Source organism: Silene latifolia, chromosome 11 (genome assembly GCF_048544455.1).
Source record: "Silene latifolia isolate original U9 population chromosome 11, ASM4854445v1, whole genome shotgun sequence".
Lineage (NCBI taxonomy): Eukaryota > Viridiplantae > Streptophyta > Magnoliopsida > Caryophyllales > Caryophyllaceae > Silene > Silene latifolia.
The window spans coordinates 11,114,811-11,132,262 of record NC_133536.1 but is presented as its reverse complement, the minus strand read 5'-3'; the positions used below and the strand labels follow the sequence as shown (position 1 = coordinate 11,132,262).

General features: G+C 43.1%; 1 protein-coding gene across 1 annotated transcript; it reads left to right on the top strand.

The window, feature by feature from the left end:
- The first annotated feature begins 5,225 nt into the window (after window positions 1–5,225).
- On the top strand, window positions 5,226–8,828 carry LOC141611007 (inorganic pyrophosphatase 2-like). The gene is made up of 4 exons (XM_074429396.1): window positions 5,226–5,846; window positions 6,365–6,486; window positions 7,249–7,456; window positions 8,187–8,828. Exons 1-4 carry the CDS (start codon window positions 5,694–5,696, stop codon window positions 8,553–8,555), a joined length of 852 nt encoding a protein of 283 aa, XP_074285497.1. The 5' UTR covers window positions 5,226–5,693; the 3' UTR covers window positions 8,556–8,828.
- Window positions 8,829–17,452: the final 8,624 nt, after the last annotated feature.

The window sequence follows — 17,452 nt, the reverse complement described above, 5'->3', positions numbered from 1 at the left end:
TTTGCTTCCTTTGCTTCCTCTATCGGTTTTACTCACAGTGTCTCGGATAATTCACTATTTATTTACCGTCAAGGTGACAATATGGCATATCTCTTACTATACGTGGACGATATTATACTTACCACTTCGACCTCCAAACTTCGTGACGAAATGCTAGCTCTTCTAGGCAAAGAATTTGCTATGACTGATTTAGGGCCTCTAAATTATTTTCTTGGTGTCTCGGCTGTCCGTCACAAGTCCGGTCTATTTTTACATCAAAAGAAATATGCTACTGAAATTATCGCTCGTGCTAATATGTCCGCTTGCAAGCCTGCCCGTACGGTGGATATGAATCCTAAACTTGGTGCGAATTCTGGTCAGCCGGTCTCGGATCCTTCACTTTTTCGCAGCTTAGCAGGGGCATTGCAATACTTGACTTTTACTCGTCCCGACATCTCATACGCGGTTCAGCAAGTTTGCTTATTTATGCACGATCTACGCGAAGCCCATTTTGGAGCCCTGAAATGTATCATTCGCTACTTACAAGGTACCACTCACTATGGTCTACATTTATGTGCTTCTAAGACTGATTCTCTATGTGCCTATAGTGACGCCGATTGGGGTGGGTGCCCGGATACTCGACGCTCTACCTCCGGTTATTGTGTTTACCTTGGTGACAATTTAATATCTTGGTCCTCTAAACGACAAACAACAATTTCTAAATCGAGTGCCGAGGCCGAGTATAGAGGGGTAGCTAATGTGGTTGCCGAGTCTTGTTGGATTCGAAATTTGTTACTTGAGTTTCACTGTCCTATTAAGAAAGCCACGGTTGTCTACTGCGATAACATTTCTACTATTTATCTGGTTGGTAATCCTGTTAACCATCAACGCACCAAGCACATCGAAATTGACATACACTTCGTCCGCGAAAAGGTTGCCGTTGGTCAGGTACTGGTTCGACATGTCCCTTCCCGCTACCAATACGCTGACATCTTTACCAAGGGACTGCCGAAGGCTTTATTTGATGACTTCCGTTTCAATCTCAGCATCCGTCCTCCTCCTGCTTCGATTGAGGGAGCATATTAGAGAATATATTTATATATTCTCATGTATTATCTTTTGTATTTATAGTATACATATATTATGTGCATAAAACTAGGAAGTAGTTTCCATACTTGTAGGATGGAGTTGTTGTATTACGTGAATGTTCTTTGTATATATTCTGATATCAATGACTGAAATCATTCAAGGGAAAATAGACTTCTTATAGAATCACATGTAGGTCTCCCACATCGGAAAAATAGAGAAGAGAGATCTATAACCCAAGGGGCTACTCTTGTTATTGTCAATTGGTTTTGAGATGAAAGCTCTTTGGATTTGTAAAGTGGACACTCTGATCTCTCCTCCTCGACGGGTGCGGCTCAGGCCCTATGTGCGATTTTAACATAAGCTAAGTCAGGTTGCTCCATCGAGCCTCCTAATCTCATAAGCAAAATCTGAGTATATTATATGGCGAGCATGTTCATTATTGATCACTTTTCGAGCCAAACAGACATTGGGAATGAAGTGCATGTCAAGATATAGAATTATTGACTAGATTGTTGTTGTAGAGGATCGGAGTCCGGATGGATAATGTCTAGGTAAAGCTTAAAAACCCTAGAAAAATCAAATCATATTGATTAATCACTTATACCAACATTTAGACGTATTTCAAACGAATAAGTTTAAAATGTTCAGTCGACATATTCAGTGCTCAACGAATTTAAAGTTGATGGTTTTTATTGTTTGCTTTGGAATTTGTACAACCTTAATAGACAAATCATGCATGTTTTAACTTTTAATAACTATACTCCATATCTCTATGACTTACATATTTGGCAAAATTCGAAAATGCTTGTTAATGTATTGGTTGACAAATATACATCGAATAAACTACACTTTCAAATTTATTAACTGTACGTATGCACAATTCATGTAGGTTTGAGGGCAAAAATTAAAGAGAGACATATTTTTGCAGACGAAATTGTAAAGAATTGATTTTGTACTAAATAATGTTTCCATTTGACAATTGTTAAGAAATGTTCTTATGTACTGCTCGTTTAATTATATGTTAATGACTTAATATCGAGCAAGATGCCATCGCGGTTTAGTCTCAGAAAATAAAGCAAAATTTCAGTTGTAAATAACAGGCTGGGTCGAGCTACTACGTGATCTCTATTATACTTGTACTTAGTGGTGGATTTAGCGGGGGTTAGCAGGGGTGTGCCTGATGAGATTTTCAAAATAAAAAAAATTGTTATATTTTTTGAATTTTTTTCGAGTGTAGCTTATGCCATTATCCGTTCACCTTCCTTCAACTTTTTTGCCCCTACACTCAGATTATGGCTCCGTCGCCTCCGCTACTACTTGTACTTATTATCTGTTTCAAATAACCAGTAGCGGATCAGGATTTGCAGCTATCGGCCAATAAATTTCAATAGGGGAGAACAAATTAAATCACAACGGAAACTTAAAAGTCCGAAAATCTAACCAAAAATATAAAAAAAATTATTTTTTAGTGGGGGCGACAATCTTCTCACTGTAAAACTATTACAAATGTATACCTCATAGTTTACCTATAGTTGATTAAAAAAATGATATACTTCCTTTATTTAAATCATATATTTATATTTTATAATTTTTAATGGTAAACAAATTATTAAGACGGAACAAGTAATAATCTAAAAAATAAAGGTGGGCAAGTGTTTATTATTCTAGATATAAAGGATTTGTTTTTTTCGTTTTATTGATTTTTTTTTCGCTAAAATTATAAATATCATTAAAATTTAAAAAAATTAAATTTATTGGTATAATCCACGGTTTCATTTTATATGTGCTCTATGGCAACATCCTAGCTACTAGAAAAAAATGATTAGTGCAACTAGGTGATAGATCTTCATCATCTTTTGATGATAAGTCACTAATTTATGAGCACTTTGACGTAATTAGGTCAAAGGAGCTAACTTTATGTACTAAAGCAAAATAAAATAAATATCTAGATGATTGGTCATTTTAAATAACACTCAATTATGTTCAAACAAATTTGACCATAAAGTTCATTCATCACCTTAATTAGTGAACACTTCAGCTTCCACAAACAACACCAACTTGTGATCGAACAGCCACATTAAGGTAAGTTGAGCAACAAATCTTTTTTTATTAAAGATTATGTCTCCAAAATTATTGGGTCTTTATATCTTTTAATTTGTTGCGTAAAGGGAGTAAGGGTGATTCTAATGTTGAAGTAGTTTGAACTAAAGTCCTGAGTATTATCTTTAGTGACTTACCGACTAAGCTAGTTTTTTTTTTTTTGGAAAGAAAGAACATAGATAAATAAATAAAAAGAGTTAGGTTACATCAAGGGGGCGGGTCGGGGGAGAGAGGCGTGCAGGCCAAAACAAAGTCTGTATTACAAAGATCAACAACAAAAGGAGGGGCAAATGCCCACTCAAAACAACCTAGTGCGGGGCTAACATCATAGACGGAGTAATGAGCAAGAGCATCCGCCACACGGTTCGCCGTTCTCTTCTCAAACACCAGCTTCAAATGGGGAGAGTCCTGCAAGAGGGCCCTACACTCAAGAATAATATTAGCAAAGGGACCACACGGATCAATAGGACGGAGGATGGCACTAACGGCATCAAGACAATCAGAGGCAATCAGAACATTGTCCCCAAGGACACTAGAACGTAGAATCCCATCACGGATAGCACGGACCTCACTAAGGAAAGGGCAAGTACCAGGGAACCGGGTAGACCAACCAAGAACCCAAGACCCATGACAATCTCTAATGACACACCCCGAACTGGCTAAACAAGAAGAGGGAGAGAGAGCCGCGTCAACGTTGGCTTTAAGCCAACCAAGCGGCGGAAGGGCCCAGCTAACAGGATAGCTAAAGGCATCAAGTGGGATGGTACTGGTACAGGGGGTGGTAGGAGAGCGGGCATTGGCAAGGGTCCAGGTAGTGGATTGAGAGATAATGGAGGAAAAAAGGGGGGGAGAGGTCAGAGAGGGAGGAGGAGAAAAAGTCAGGTCGCAGCGCCTAAGCCAAAGGCGCCAGATAGAAAAGGTGAAGAGTGTGTTCCAGCTAGGAGAGGGAGAATTGCAGTTCTCGAAGATCCACTGGTGAAGGTTCGATGTAAAGAAAGAAGGGTGGACATCAAGGGAAGTCCAGGTGTCCAAGGCAAGGCTACAGTCGCGGAGGACATGGAGGGAGGTCTCAGGGATGGAGGGACTGTGACACAGGGAACAAGACGGGCTCGGAAGGATGTTTCTAGCAAAGAGGGAAACCTTGTGGGGAAGCTTGTTCCACCAAACAAGCCAGATAAAAACTTTGATCTTGGGTTGGGTATGGAGGTCCCAAAGCCAAGACAGGTCGGGGGGGAGAGAGCTAAGAGGAGGGGTAGGGGGGATGAGAGGGCTAGAAAGGGACAGATAGGTTTCGGCAGTAGAGAATTTACCTTTGGGGGCAAGGGAGGTGGTGAGAAGGTCCGGCCTAGGAGAGGAGGGAATGGGGAGGGAAAGGATAAGAAGGGCAATGTGATCAGGGAGGACAAAGTCAAGAGAGTCAAGGGACCAGGATCCGTTAGAGATGATGGAGCTCAGCTTCGCGGTAGAGGAAGGGAGGTTTAAGGGTCCAGAGATGATGGCTCTGAGGGGCCCGGGGCATAACCAAGGGTCATCCCAAAGCCCAATGGAAGAGCCGTCACCAATGGACCAAGACAAGTGGTTTTTGAGAAGATTCCATCCAACACCCACATTTTTCCAAATGTGTGAGCCGTAGGAGAAAGACCGAGGAACGGGGGTGAGATATTTACTACGGAGAGCTTTGGCAGCGAGGGAGGATTTATCAAGGAGGATTTTCCAGAAAGACCGACTAAGCTAGTTAACATCTAGAATTATTAATTGTTTATTAGTAGCTTCCATTTTGTAATGATACTTGTACAAGGAGGACTTGATATAAAATACATAATGATGATAATCATAATTTATACTCTAAGGGGATTATGTAAATGTTTGTGTATTGTGACATTGTGTGGAATATAAACGTAAATGATAATGGTATTAAGAAAAAAAAATACAAATCTCGATTTTTATTTGTGACATGTGATGTATGAATGCCTGAATCGACCAGAACTTGTTCTCCGTTAAATCTTGTGTATTGAAAGTAGAATAATATATTTAGGAGTCCGATCTTGTTGTCATTTATTAGAGTTAATTTAGTTCAACTAAATCAAACTTTACCCAACCCTAAAAAAAAAGAAGTTGGCCTAAAAACACTAAAATATAATGCAAATCATTTAAGCAAGGTTCTCCATCCCTACTTTTATTTTTCTTCATCACCTTAATGAAGAATCCACAGTTCCTACTCCATTAACTTCCACAAATTTTTGTCTCTAATATACACTTTAAAAACCATATCATTTATGTTTGTTATCCTTTTCCATCTAAAGTTAAACCACCAAAAATAAATCAACTTTATGGCTTTTCTTATATCACCATACATCAATTGATGCATCATGCACGTAAATGCCTAATAATATTCCTATAGCATAACTTTTGTTTAACATACGTATAACATTATCTCCTATATAAACCCACCTTAGGTTGCCTCTAAATACAACACAATTGAACACATTTTAACTAATAATTTCATTATTAAGGAAAAATATATCATGGGTTCTCTTAAAATGGCTAATATTATGGTTGTTTTTGATTTCGACAAGACGATTGTCGATTGTGATACCGATAATTGGGTTTTAGGTGAATTGGGTTATGAAGATTTGTTTTACAAGCTTCTTCCTACCATGCCTTGGAATTCTGCCATGGTTTTTTGCTCTAACTTTGCTCTAGTTTTCATAATTGTGGTCATATGATTTAGCAATGAATGAAATATGAAATAATCTAGGGTTTCCTCCTAAAGAAAATGAACCTACTTGTAGGAAACCATATTTTAATTTATTTCTTACATGACTGGTTTTCAGTCACGAGGTCAAGGGGGGTTAATAGAGGCGCTCGTTACCCCCTCGGACAATAAAGTTTTTGAATATTAAAATTACCCGAAATTTTTCAGCTCACATTATATAACAGTTATTATGTACAAGTTAAACTTGTTGGTCGTTATTATATTTAAGTTACTAAAATAGAGTTACAAGACTTTTTTTTTTCCTTTTGTTTATCATTACTGGTTAGCTGGTAATCTGGTACTCGTATAATGTTATGAAATTTTCGTGTAAAATTATTTATGTACGTAATGTGGGATTATGTTACGAGTATTATGTTTTTCTAGGTGTCTTTCCTAGCATTTAGAATAATTGTTGAGAGCAAATTTGTGTTTAAAATGCAGGATCACATGTTGAAAGAAATGCATGAGAAAGGAGTGAAGATAGAAGACATGGTGGAAGTGCTAAAGAAAACTCCTATGCATGCTCGTATAATTCCTGCTATCAAATCGGCATATGATGCTGGGTATATGCTTCTTGCTCCTCCTATTTACGATTTCACGTACGATAAAGCTATTACCTAGCCCACGTCCAAATTAGATAAGACAATGTCTCGATATAATTTACGTTTATTTCCTTAAATTAGTAAAATAAAATGTAAATTAGCCCAACATCCACGTGTCCAAATTAGATAAGACAATGTCTCGATATGATTACATTTATTTCCTTAAATTAGTAAAATATAAAATGTAAATAATTAACTAGGACGGAGTGGCTAAGGGAAAAAATTATATAAAAACGATGAAAATATACAGAGTACAAGGTAATAAGGTGTTAGTTATTATTGTATGAGATTCTAAGGAACTAAGGCAAAATTTCAAAACTCGTATTTTATAAATAGAATTCTATTTTTTAAAAAATTCGGATTTTATAAATACAGAGTACAAGGTAATAAGGTGTTACACCTATTACAATATTTAAGCTTGTTAAAAACTAATCAAAACTTATTTAAAAATGTAACATTGCACCAGATGTCCACAAATTTAACAAAATATTTTATAAATAGAATTCTATTTTTTTTTTCTGAAATCATGACAAAATAGTATTTCAAGCTTACTTGTTACTCCGTAGACCGTATGTCTACAGATATAAAAATAAAAAGGACAAACAAATTTATCATGTAGCTTAAAACTTGTAAAATAATTTATCATAGATAAATTAAGAATCTAAAATGCGTCAACAAAACACTTTAATTTATAACGTGTGTATATGGTTTTATTAATTTCAGGTGCGATTTGAGGATATTAAGTGATGCTAACAAGTTCTTTATAGAGACTATCCTAAATCACCATGAACTAGGTGATTATTTTACAGAAATCCATACAAATTCAGGCTTTGTCGATGAAGAAGGAAGGCTAAGGATAATTCCTCATCATGATTTTACTACAACTCCTCATGGTTGTGATAACATTCTTTGTCCCCCTAACATGTGCAAGGTACACTTTATTTTCATTTTCATTTTTGAAATTTAAGAATATTACGGAGTACAAATTAATACGATTGGAAAATTTCTCATCCATTTTAAATTTCGTGATGTTAATAGTATAAATATTTTAGATAGTAAATGTACATGATCTTTCTTCTGAATTTTCATTTTTTAATAAGAAATTAAATTTTCATTTTAAAAAAACGAAATATTTCAAGAAGCTTTTTGTTTAATTTATCATCAAAGATTAATTAAGAATAAGTCACCTAAGGGAAAATATTATCTTGAAATTGATAGCGTGACGATTATTTTACAATTTAAAATAAAAATAGTATTAAAAGTAATAAAATGGGTGTATGTAATATATATAAAATGTTTACTATAAAAATAGTGACAATTTACGATCAAATAAGCACACTTATTATTGTAAAAACATGCATGCATGTACGTACGAAATAAAAGAATCAATTCGAGTTATGATTAATAATAAAATGGTTATGAATGCATATAAATGGATTCGAAAAAAATGTCATTTTACGATAGCTTTAGTGAGAGACCGTTTTTCATAACAGTTTGTAGAATGTTAAAAATTTGTCTTTTGTGGATCAATCATTGCCTAGTGGATGTCTTGTATGTACCACATTTATAATATGAGCTATTTTAATTAGTTTACTCAACAATAAAGAAAAGATTGATTTATCACCACATATGTTTATGTTTTCTTGTCCATGACAATATAGGGCCAAGTGATGGAAAAGCTCTTGTGTAATGAAAAGAACAAGACATTCATTTATTTAGGTGATGGAAATGGAGATCATTGCCCTAGCATAAAGCTAAGAGATGGAGATCATTGCATGCCAAGGAAGAATTTTCCTCTTTGGGATGTCATCTTAAGCAAACCAAATCTCATAAGTGCTAAGATCCATGAATGGACCGACGGCGAAGATCTCGAAACAGTCCTACAATCCCTCATTAACATGATCTCTTTGAACAAGGAGAAAGATGATCATGTTCTTCAAAGTTTGGCTAGGGTTGATTGTAAGATTGAAACTAATTTGCCGGTGTCTAATTGTGAAGCTTTGCCTCAAGCACTCTCAGTGCTTAATTAACACTTATTCATCATCTAATCTCTTGGACAATATTTTCTCATCACTATTATTATCACCACCTATGCTCGGAGAGAAAGACAGCTGTTGCGGGTTCTCTGGTAACTAAAAAAAAAAAGTTGGTTATGTGAGCATTGGATTATATATAGCAAGTGATCAAATTAAACATTGTATTGATCAGCTCAAATCCAATGTTATGTATTTTTAATTTTCTATTGTATGATCCATCATCAATTCAACAAGCTAAATAAATGATACTTCGTATTCATTAGTACATGTCCTCTTGAAATAGCGAATAGGTGATTAATATATTTGTAATTAAGTATTGTGCTCACCTTATCTCTTAATCATATGTTCGATCATTTAGTTGAATTCGAGTAAATATACATCGAACAAGGATCGAACAATAACCTAACTTGCTATTCGCGAAACTATGTCTTGTGCAATTATACATCCTCTTAGATTGTGATATTCTTTAATTAGCCAGGCAGTGTATGAATTATGATGTGGTGTTTCACCGTTGACCCCGTTGACTGTTGAAGTTCACTAGGTTTAAATGGATCAGATATATATACATGGACCAAAGATGACCGGATGACGAAATTAAAACCAAAACTTAAGATCGTCTTAATATAAGATGGGTCTTACACCTACGCTAGTTAAACTAAAGGTGGAAAGAAAAGAATATTGGGAGTGATTTCAAGGCATTTAAGATAAGACGATCTTAAGTAAGACCAGTTGACCAACCAAAAACCAAAGACATGAGATGCTGGAAGCCGGGAAGATTAGAAATGGTCATGTACTTAGGGTAATAGCAATAGTTGAAGTTCCATACTAAACTTTATCATTGACACATCAACCCACATAATTAATTATGAAACCTTTTATTTTTTCTCAATGGTAAAAGTTTCATACTTTCTATGTAGTCCCCCTTTTTCTCTCATTTTCCTAACATGAAACCAGTAAGAAACCAATTTCATATTGTTCCGGGTGTAATTCCAGAGCAAGTATTGCTACCACCTGTGGCTTGTAGAATAATGTCTTGAGTTGAATCCTTCTTGTCTTTATCGTTCCTCTCGGCCTCTCCTGCAACAATGAACGAACTGAGGGCTTGGCTTTGTGCCAAGCGTACTCACTCCGACGCTCAAGTCAGTAAACTTAAGGGATAAGTTGTTGTTACTTGGCTGAATGTATATTGTAGAGAGATAAGGAAGATAATACCAGATGAATAGTGTTTCTTAGGTTAAGTTGTGGATCCTTTCCTCAATGAAGGTTGAGGAGTATTTATAGACTTTCACCTTTTGTCACGTAGTGGCCAAGTGGCCAAGTGGCTAGCAGGTGGAAAGACTGATCTACCCCTCGGCCGAGGGACCTATGGCAGGCCGGCGGGCCCTGTTGACTCACCGCCGAGGGGTCTTGGATATGAGTACGCGGGTATGTGTCCCTTTGTGGCAGTTGACATGCCGAGACCCAGCCGACAGAGCCGATGGGTCGCATCGGCTAGGCTGCCTAAGTCGTTGACTTGCTGTGGATATCTTTGACCTTGCTCAATATGTTGACTTGGTCAGCGGTGCAGAATATGCCCCATCAATTTGCCCCCAGCGTAGTCTATGCCGTGGTATGGGCTCCGATGTACGTTTGAGCGTATATTCTGCGCAAGTAATTTGTAAAAAATTTTCTGCATCGGCTTCTTCTGCGGCGACCTCTTTTACCTCGGCCTGGTCTTTCTTAGGCCGTACCATATCCCCCCTCCACATGGATGCGTAAAGGGCATCCGATGTGGAAAAGAAAGTGACGCTGGCCGAGACCAGGGTTGAGTGTGCCGGTTGTTTTTGATTGCCCCCGGCCGGCGCTACCTAGCTTGGTTGATCGAGTGGCCGGCGGAGAACAGATGCTTGGGAATTTGTTGAGGAAGGTGAATAGGCGGAGAGATATGAATGAGCGTGTTGAAGACGCTTGGTCACTGTTGCATTGATTGACGTCCAACTGTTGCAACGATTGACATTCCGTGGTTGCATGTCCGACACGTGTCTGCATGCTGATTGGTTGACGCTTCATGGGCTTTTCTCTGATTGGTCCTTCTTTATGGGCTTTTCCCTATAAATAGGGCAGTTACCCCGTGAAATTGGCCACCAATTTCATTCTCCAAAATTTTCTTCTCTCTAAACTTTCAAGGGCTTCTTTGTCTTCTAATTTTCAGAGTTGTTGCTCCGGCGAGTGTTTTTCTTCAAGGTAAACAAACAAATTTCTTCACTTTTCATTTTGTTAAATAATTATTGCTATTATGTCCTCTGCTGACGCCGGGACTAGCACCGGAGGGTTCCCCGTTGCGTCTTGATGGGGAGGGGATACTAGACGCCATCCCGATAAGGTTTGGGGGCCCTAGGTCTCCTTCTCCCGTAGTCGATCCACCAATTTTGGAGGAACGGGAGGATGAGGATGACGATGCTGATGAGGATGAGAGGACTCCTTCTGATGGTGGGAGGCTGTCTATCCCGGATCATGGCGAGCCCTGCACGACTGGTCTTGACCGTGCTTGGTCCCATAAGTTCGCCAGTTGTTCCGGCGAGACATTTTTCGGAGGCCATTTCTCCTTCGGTGAGGGGTACAAGATCGTTATCCCTAAGAAGGGTCAGGCGGTCTGTTGCCCTCCACCGGGTCACACCGGCGTGTACCTCAGGCACCTGGAGTATGGGCTGCGGTTTCCTCTGAATAAATACGTCATGGCCATCATCAAAGCTATGAACGTCGCTGTGGCCCAACTACATCCGCTGGCCATGAGGACGATAGTTGGCTTTGTGTGGCTCTGTCTTTTTAGGGGGGAGATCCCGACAGTCAACTTATTCCGCCGCCTTCATCATCTACGGCCGTCAATCGCCGGTAAAGTGGGTTGGTACAGGCGTGCGGGAGGAGCCGAGCTTCGTCTCCGTGTCCAAACTTACATCTTGCAAGGACCGCAACGACGATGGGTGTACGTTCAAGTGCTTGGGAGGACTACCCACTGCCTCGGTCTTTCCAGAGCCCCGTTTACTTGCGGTGTGAGAACCGGGAAGAGTATGAGGAGTGTACCTCCCGGGTAAAGTTAAAATGGACGCTTCGATGGTCCCTCTTACGAGGATGAGAAGCGGGCGTGCAATGTTTGATGCTTTGAGAAGGGATGGCTGCCCCGACTCGGATTATTCTTCGTGATGAGCGCTCACCACGTCGGCCTCATACCGGCCCTCGGCCCGGGGTGAGTGGGGTCGGTGTGAGGCCCATCTTTGCCTGTTATGCTCTTGTTTCTGAGCTTTGTTTTACTTCTTTTATGTAACCTTTGTTTGATTTCTTGCACCGGTTTGGCCAGGATCATGCTAAGAGGACCTTGCGAGAGGTTAGGGCTTGACAAGGACAGGGAAGGTCGTTAAACAAATCCTACGGGCCGACTTGCGTGATCGTAGACCGTCTCCCAACGAACTCATGGATAAGCGGTGAAGTCACCGGATCCGGCGGCGGCCCGGGCAAGGGTTCTCGGGGCGTGCCAAAGAGAACAAAGAAGGCGTCCGGGTTGGCGGCGGCGTCGTGCCGCCTCCTCTTCGACCCCAGTGGTTCAGGAGCCTGTGGAGGTCATCGAAATCGCTGATGGGGCGGTGACCGTTGCTAAGGCCCTTTCTCCTCCGAAGAAGAGAAAAGAGCCTCCGTCTGCTTCCATCGTTGCCGGGGAGAAGACTGACTCAGCGGCCCTCGAACGAAGAGGGTCCAGACTGGTACGGATCTAACTTGTGGTTCGGATTTAGCTGGTTCGTTGGACATCCCAGATGACCGGCTTTCTGATGTGTCAATGCATGGTGACATGGATGCTCTGTGTAAATTTTTTGTAGATCCTCCTTCGGCAGCCGCCGTTCTCACTGAACGGCAATTAGGGAAGCAGCCTGAGAAGGCTATTGAGAAGGCGGGTGACAGAAATGTCATCGTTGACTCCTCGGCTCAGAAGATTCCTCCCTCCGAGCTTGTGGCAGAGGGTGTGAAATTATATAAGAGGCTGGCCAAGTGGACCCAACAAGCCGGCTCCTACATCTTGGAGCAGGAGAAGACCATGGGCCAAGCCGCGCCACTGATCGCAAAGCTTAAACTTGATCTCTCTGCCGCAAAGGGGGAAGCCGGGAAGGCTAAACTGGATCTCTTTGCTGCCAAGAAGCGCGTGGAGGAAACTGAGAAGCTGCTAGGGGCCGAGAGGGCCAAAGTTGAGGAAGCTGATGCCGCCACTGCCAAGATGATGGAGGAGCGGGACAGGTACAAGGGTGCTTATGACGCCGTGGTTGCCAAGGGGGAAAAGTGGAAGGATCTGTTCCACAACCAGGCGGAGGCGCTCAGGGACGCGCAGGCTGCCCTTGCTCAAAAGGAGAAGGATATTGAAATGCTTCAAGATGATCTTCTCCCTAAAATGTGCGCCCAATTCCGGGACCAGGCCGAGGAGGCGACCAGGGAGGCAATAAAAAGACTCGTCCCCGAGGGCTCTTTCCCGTGGGATAAATTTGACCAGCTTTCGGACGAGATGGCCGATCTTTGGAGGGCGGCGGCTGCGAGAGAAGGCGGAGGCGGCGAAGGCGGCTCGGAGAGGCCGAGGCCAAGGCGGCCTATGATGCAAAGGTGAAGGAGGGTGACAGGCTAAAGGCACTTGAAAATGTCGAGCCCTCTTCTGAGCCGGCCACCGAAGATGCTGCTGCTGCTGATGGAGGGCAGCAACAAGCATAGGGAGACGGGCGGTCGTCACCAGACTCACCCGGCGTCTCGGATAGCTTTAGCTGTTCGGGGGCCAATTATTGAGCCTTCTCTCCCTGCCATCTTTTGGCGCTTCAAATCCCAAGTCTGTAACCTTTTGTTTTTTGTTTCCTAGCTTTTTGTAAAGCTTTGGTAGGTAGAGTTTAGGCTATCCTTAAGGGGACGGTCGTCGTCTGTACTCTCCTTGCAATCATTTTCAATAAAGTTTTATCTTTTGGTCCTCGGCTTGGCCGGGACTTTGATCACGAACCTTTACTTATCTTCTTGCGTTATTAATTGAGTGCCTTCGTTTTTACCGTCGGCATGGCCGAGTCAGTTAGAATGCATATCTCAACTGCGTAACGTCTTTAGCATTTCTTCTAGCGTATCGGTCATTGTGTCCCCGTCGCTCTCGGCTAAGGCCGAGGTAATCGGGGTTATGGCTCGATAGCAATTCTTCTAGCGTATCGGTCATTGTGTCCCCGTCGCTCTCGGCTAAGGCCGAGGTAATCGGGGTTATGGCTCGATAGCAATTCTTCTAGCGTATCGGTCATTGTGTCCCCCTCGCTCTCGGCTAAGGCCGAGGTAATCGGGGTTATGGCTCGATAGCAATTCTTCTAGCGTATCGGTCATTGTGTCCCCGTCGCTCTCGGCTAAGGCCGAGGTAATCGGGGTTATGGCTCGATAGCAGTTCTTCTAGCGTATCGGTCATTGTGTCCCCGTCGCTCTCGGCTAAGGCCGAGGTAATCGGGGTTATGGCTCGATAGCAATTCTTCTAGCGTATCGGTCATTGTGTCCCCGTCGCTCTCGGCTAAGGCCGAGGTAATCGGGGTTATGACTCGATAGCAATTCTTCTAGCGTATCGGTCATTGTGTCCCCGTCGCTCTCGGCTAAGGCCGAGGTAATCGGGGTTATGGCTCGATAGCAATTCTTCTAGCGTATCGGTCATTGTGTCCCCGTCGCTCTCGGCTAAGGCCGAGGTAATCGGGGTTATGGCTCGATAGCAATTCTTCTAGCGTATCGGTCATTGTGTCCCCGTCGCTCTCGGCTAAGGCCGGGGTAATCGGGGTTATGGCTCGATAGCAATTCTTCTCTTTGAGTGCCCGCCTGGTGGCAATTTGTGGAGGGGACAAACACTTTGATGGAAAACTTGGGTGATTCATTTGTTTGTTATGATCGTGCGTTGGGGTGTCCACAACGGGTTTGGACACCTCCGCCGCTATACAAAGTATTTTCTTAAGTTATCGGTGTTCCAATGGCTCATCAAAGGCACACCCCCCATGTCTGTCAGCCGGTATGTACCCGGCCTCATCTCTTCGAACACTTTGTAGGGACCCTCCCAGTTGGCCGTCAGTTTACCATGAATATTTCCTTTGTTGGTGGCAGCCGACTTCCTTAGGACTAGGTCTCCCACTTTTAAGTCCCTTTTGTGGACTCTTCGGTTGTAAGCTCTTTTCATCCGGTTTTGATATACGGCCAAGTTGAGGCGTGCTGTATCTCGGCTTTCTTCGACCAGGTCTAGGGAGGCTTTCGAGCCTTCCTCGTTTTCAATCCCCAGTTAAAGGTAGCCGTTCTGAATGTTGGCACCGTTGCTTCAATTGGTAGGACTGCTTCGGAACCGTAGACTAGGTGGAAGGGGGTGTACCCCGTTGCTTCTTTCTCCGTGGTCCGAAGGGACCACAGGACGCCGGGTAGTTCATCGGCCCACCTTCCCTTAAGGTCTTCGACTGTCTTCTTCAAACCGTTGAGGATTGTTTTGTTGGCGCCTCACTTTGCCCGCTTGCTCGTGGGTGGCAGACGGAGGAGTACGCAAACTTGATGCCAAGCTCTTCTAACCAGTTCATTATCAGGTCGCTCCAAAACTCTCGGCCGTGGTCAAATACCATAACTTGGGGTAATCCGGCGAGTTATAACATTTTCCCAGTTACCTTTCGACGGCCGTGGTCTTCGCCGAATCGCTACGCTTCAACCCATTTGGTGAAGTAATCAACGGCGACGATCAAGAACTTCCTTCCTCCGGAGGCCGTTGGGAACGGCCCTAGCATGTCCATCCCCCACTGTGCGAAAGGAAGGGGGCTAAGCACCGGTTGTAGGTCCCTGGAGGGAGCGTGTATCACCGGGCATGCATCCGATTGATTCGTGCACTTCTTGGTCTTTGTTCGAATCTTGAAGCATGGTGGGCCGAAGTAGCACTGCTCGGAGAGCTTTGTGGGCTAGCGTTCTTGCCCCCATGTGGTGTCCACGATGCTTTCGTGAATCTCTGTCGATGCCCGATTCTGCATCGGGCCGACACACTTCAAGAGTGGTCTTATTACGGATCTTCTGTACGTTCCCCTTCGAACACCAAGTACACTGGCGGCGATCCTTTTATTTTGGCCGAGGGATTGCGGTCCTCCCAATTCACCCGTGAGTTTGTATTTCATTATCGGAGTCATCCACGTTGTCTCGGTCTCTATGTTGCCCACCATGCCGACGGTCTCGGTGATGCTCTTCGCATTCCCGATATCTACCAAAGCACGGTTCGGCTGACATTCTTGATGGTTGAGCTGGCAAGTTTGGAGAGAGCGTCGGCCCGGTTGTTCTCGGATCTGGGAACGCATTGGATTTGGAAAGATTTCAATTTCGCTATGTCGGCCTTTACCCTCTCTAGGTACCTTACCATTCCGTCGTCCCGAGCCTCAAACTCCCCTCTGATTTGGTTAGTAACCAACGGTGAGTCCTGTCTTCAACACAATGTGTTCTGCTCCGGACCCTAGCTAGCTCGACTTCGGTTATCACCGCCTCGTATTCGGATTCGTTGTTCGAGGCCGAGAAGGTGAATTTCAAGGCGTACTCAAACTCGTCCCCGTTTGGGCTGATGATAAGGATGCCGGCTCCTGAGCTGTTCGTCGTGGAGGAGCCGTCGGTGTAAACCTCCTATATGCCTGGGTTTGGCTCTTCTTGAAATGTGCATTCGGCCAGGAAATCTGCAATTGCTTTCCCCTTTATCGAAGGCCTTGGTTTGTACTGAATGCCGAAACCAGAGAGTTCCACCGCCCATTTGATGAGCCTGCCGGATTGTTCGAATTTTTCCAAAGCTTTCTCCAATGGCTGATCGGTTAGGACCGTCACGGGGTGTGCGTCGAAGTAGGGTTTTAACTTCCTCGTGGCAACGACGACGGCGAAGGCTGCTTTTTCAATTAGTGGGTAATTTCTCTCGGCAACAACGGCGTATGGCGACAAAGTAGATTGGGTGTTGCTTGTTTGTCTTCTTCCCCGATGATCACGGCACGACCGTGGCCGAGGTAATCTTTATGTATAGGTATAGCGTCTCCCCGATGATCGGCACGGGCAGAGTTGGGAGAGTCGAAGATGAGCTTTCGATTGCTTGAAAGCCGTGCTCTGTTTCCTCCCCCAGTGAAATCTTTGTTCCCCTTCAACACTTTGAAGAATGGGGTGCTTTTGTCGGCTGATCGAGAGATGAAGCGGGCGAGAGCCGCCATTCTCCCGGCCATCATAACCTCTTTTCGATTCCTTGGTTCCGGCAGATCTAGGATTGCTCGGACTTTGTCCGATTGGCATCTATGCCTCTGCACCGACAAGTACACCTAGGAATTTACCTGCCCGACACCGGTTGCATTTCATTGGGTTGAGCTGCATCTTGTATTTCCTTAGTGAACAAAATGTTTCGTGTAAATCGGCCAGGTGCTCGCTGTCGGACTTGCTTTTCACAATAGCATCGTCGACGTAGGCCTCAATGTTTCGCCCTTTTTGATTTTGGAACACTTTGTCCACCAGCCTTGTATACGTTGCGCCGGCGTTTTCAAACCAAATGGCATCATTTTGTACATGTATGTGCCGTTAGCGGTGATGAATGCGCATTTAGGCATGTCTTCCTCAGCCATGAATACCTGGTGGTACCCCGAGAAGGCGTCTAGCAGGCTCAGCATGGTGTAGCCTGCCGTGGCGTCGATTAAGCTATCTATCCGAGGCAAGGGGTAACAATCTTTGGGGCATGCTTTATTAAGGTTGGTAAAGTCTACGCACATTCTCCATGCCCCCGATGATTTCCTCACCATCACAACATTGGCTAACCACTCAGGATAAGTGCAAGGCGTAATAAAGCCCGCCGTAAGTAGTTTATCTACCTCGGCCTTGATGGCCTCATCTTTTTCGACTGAGGA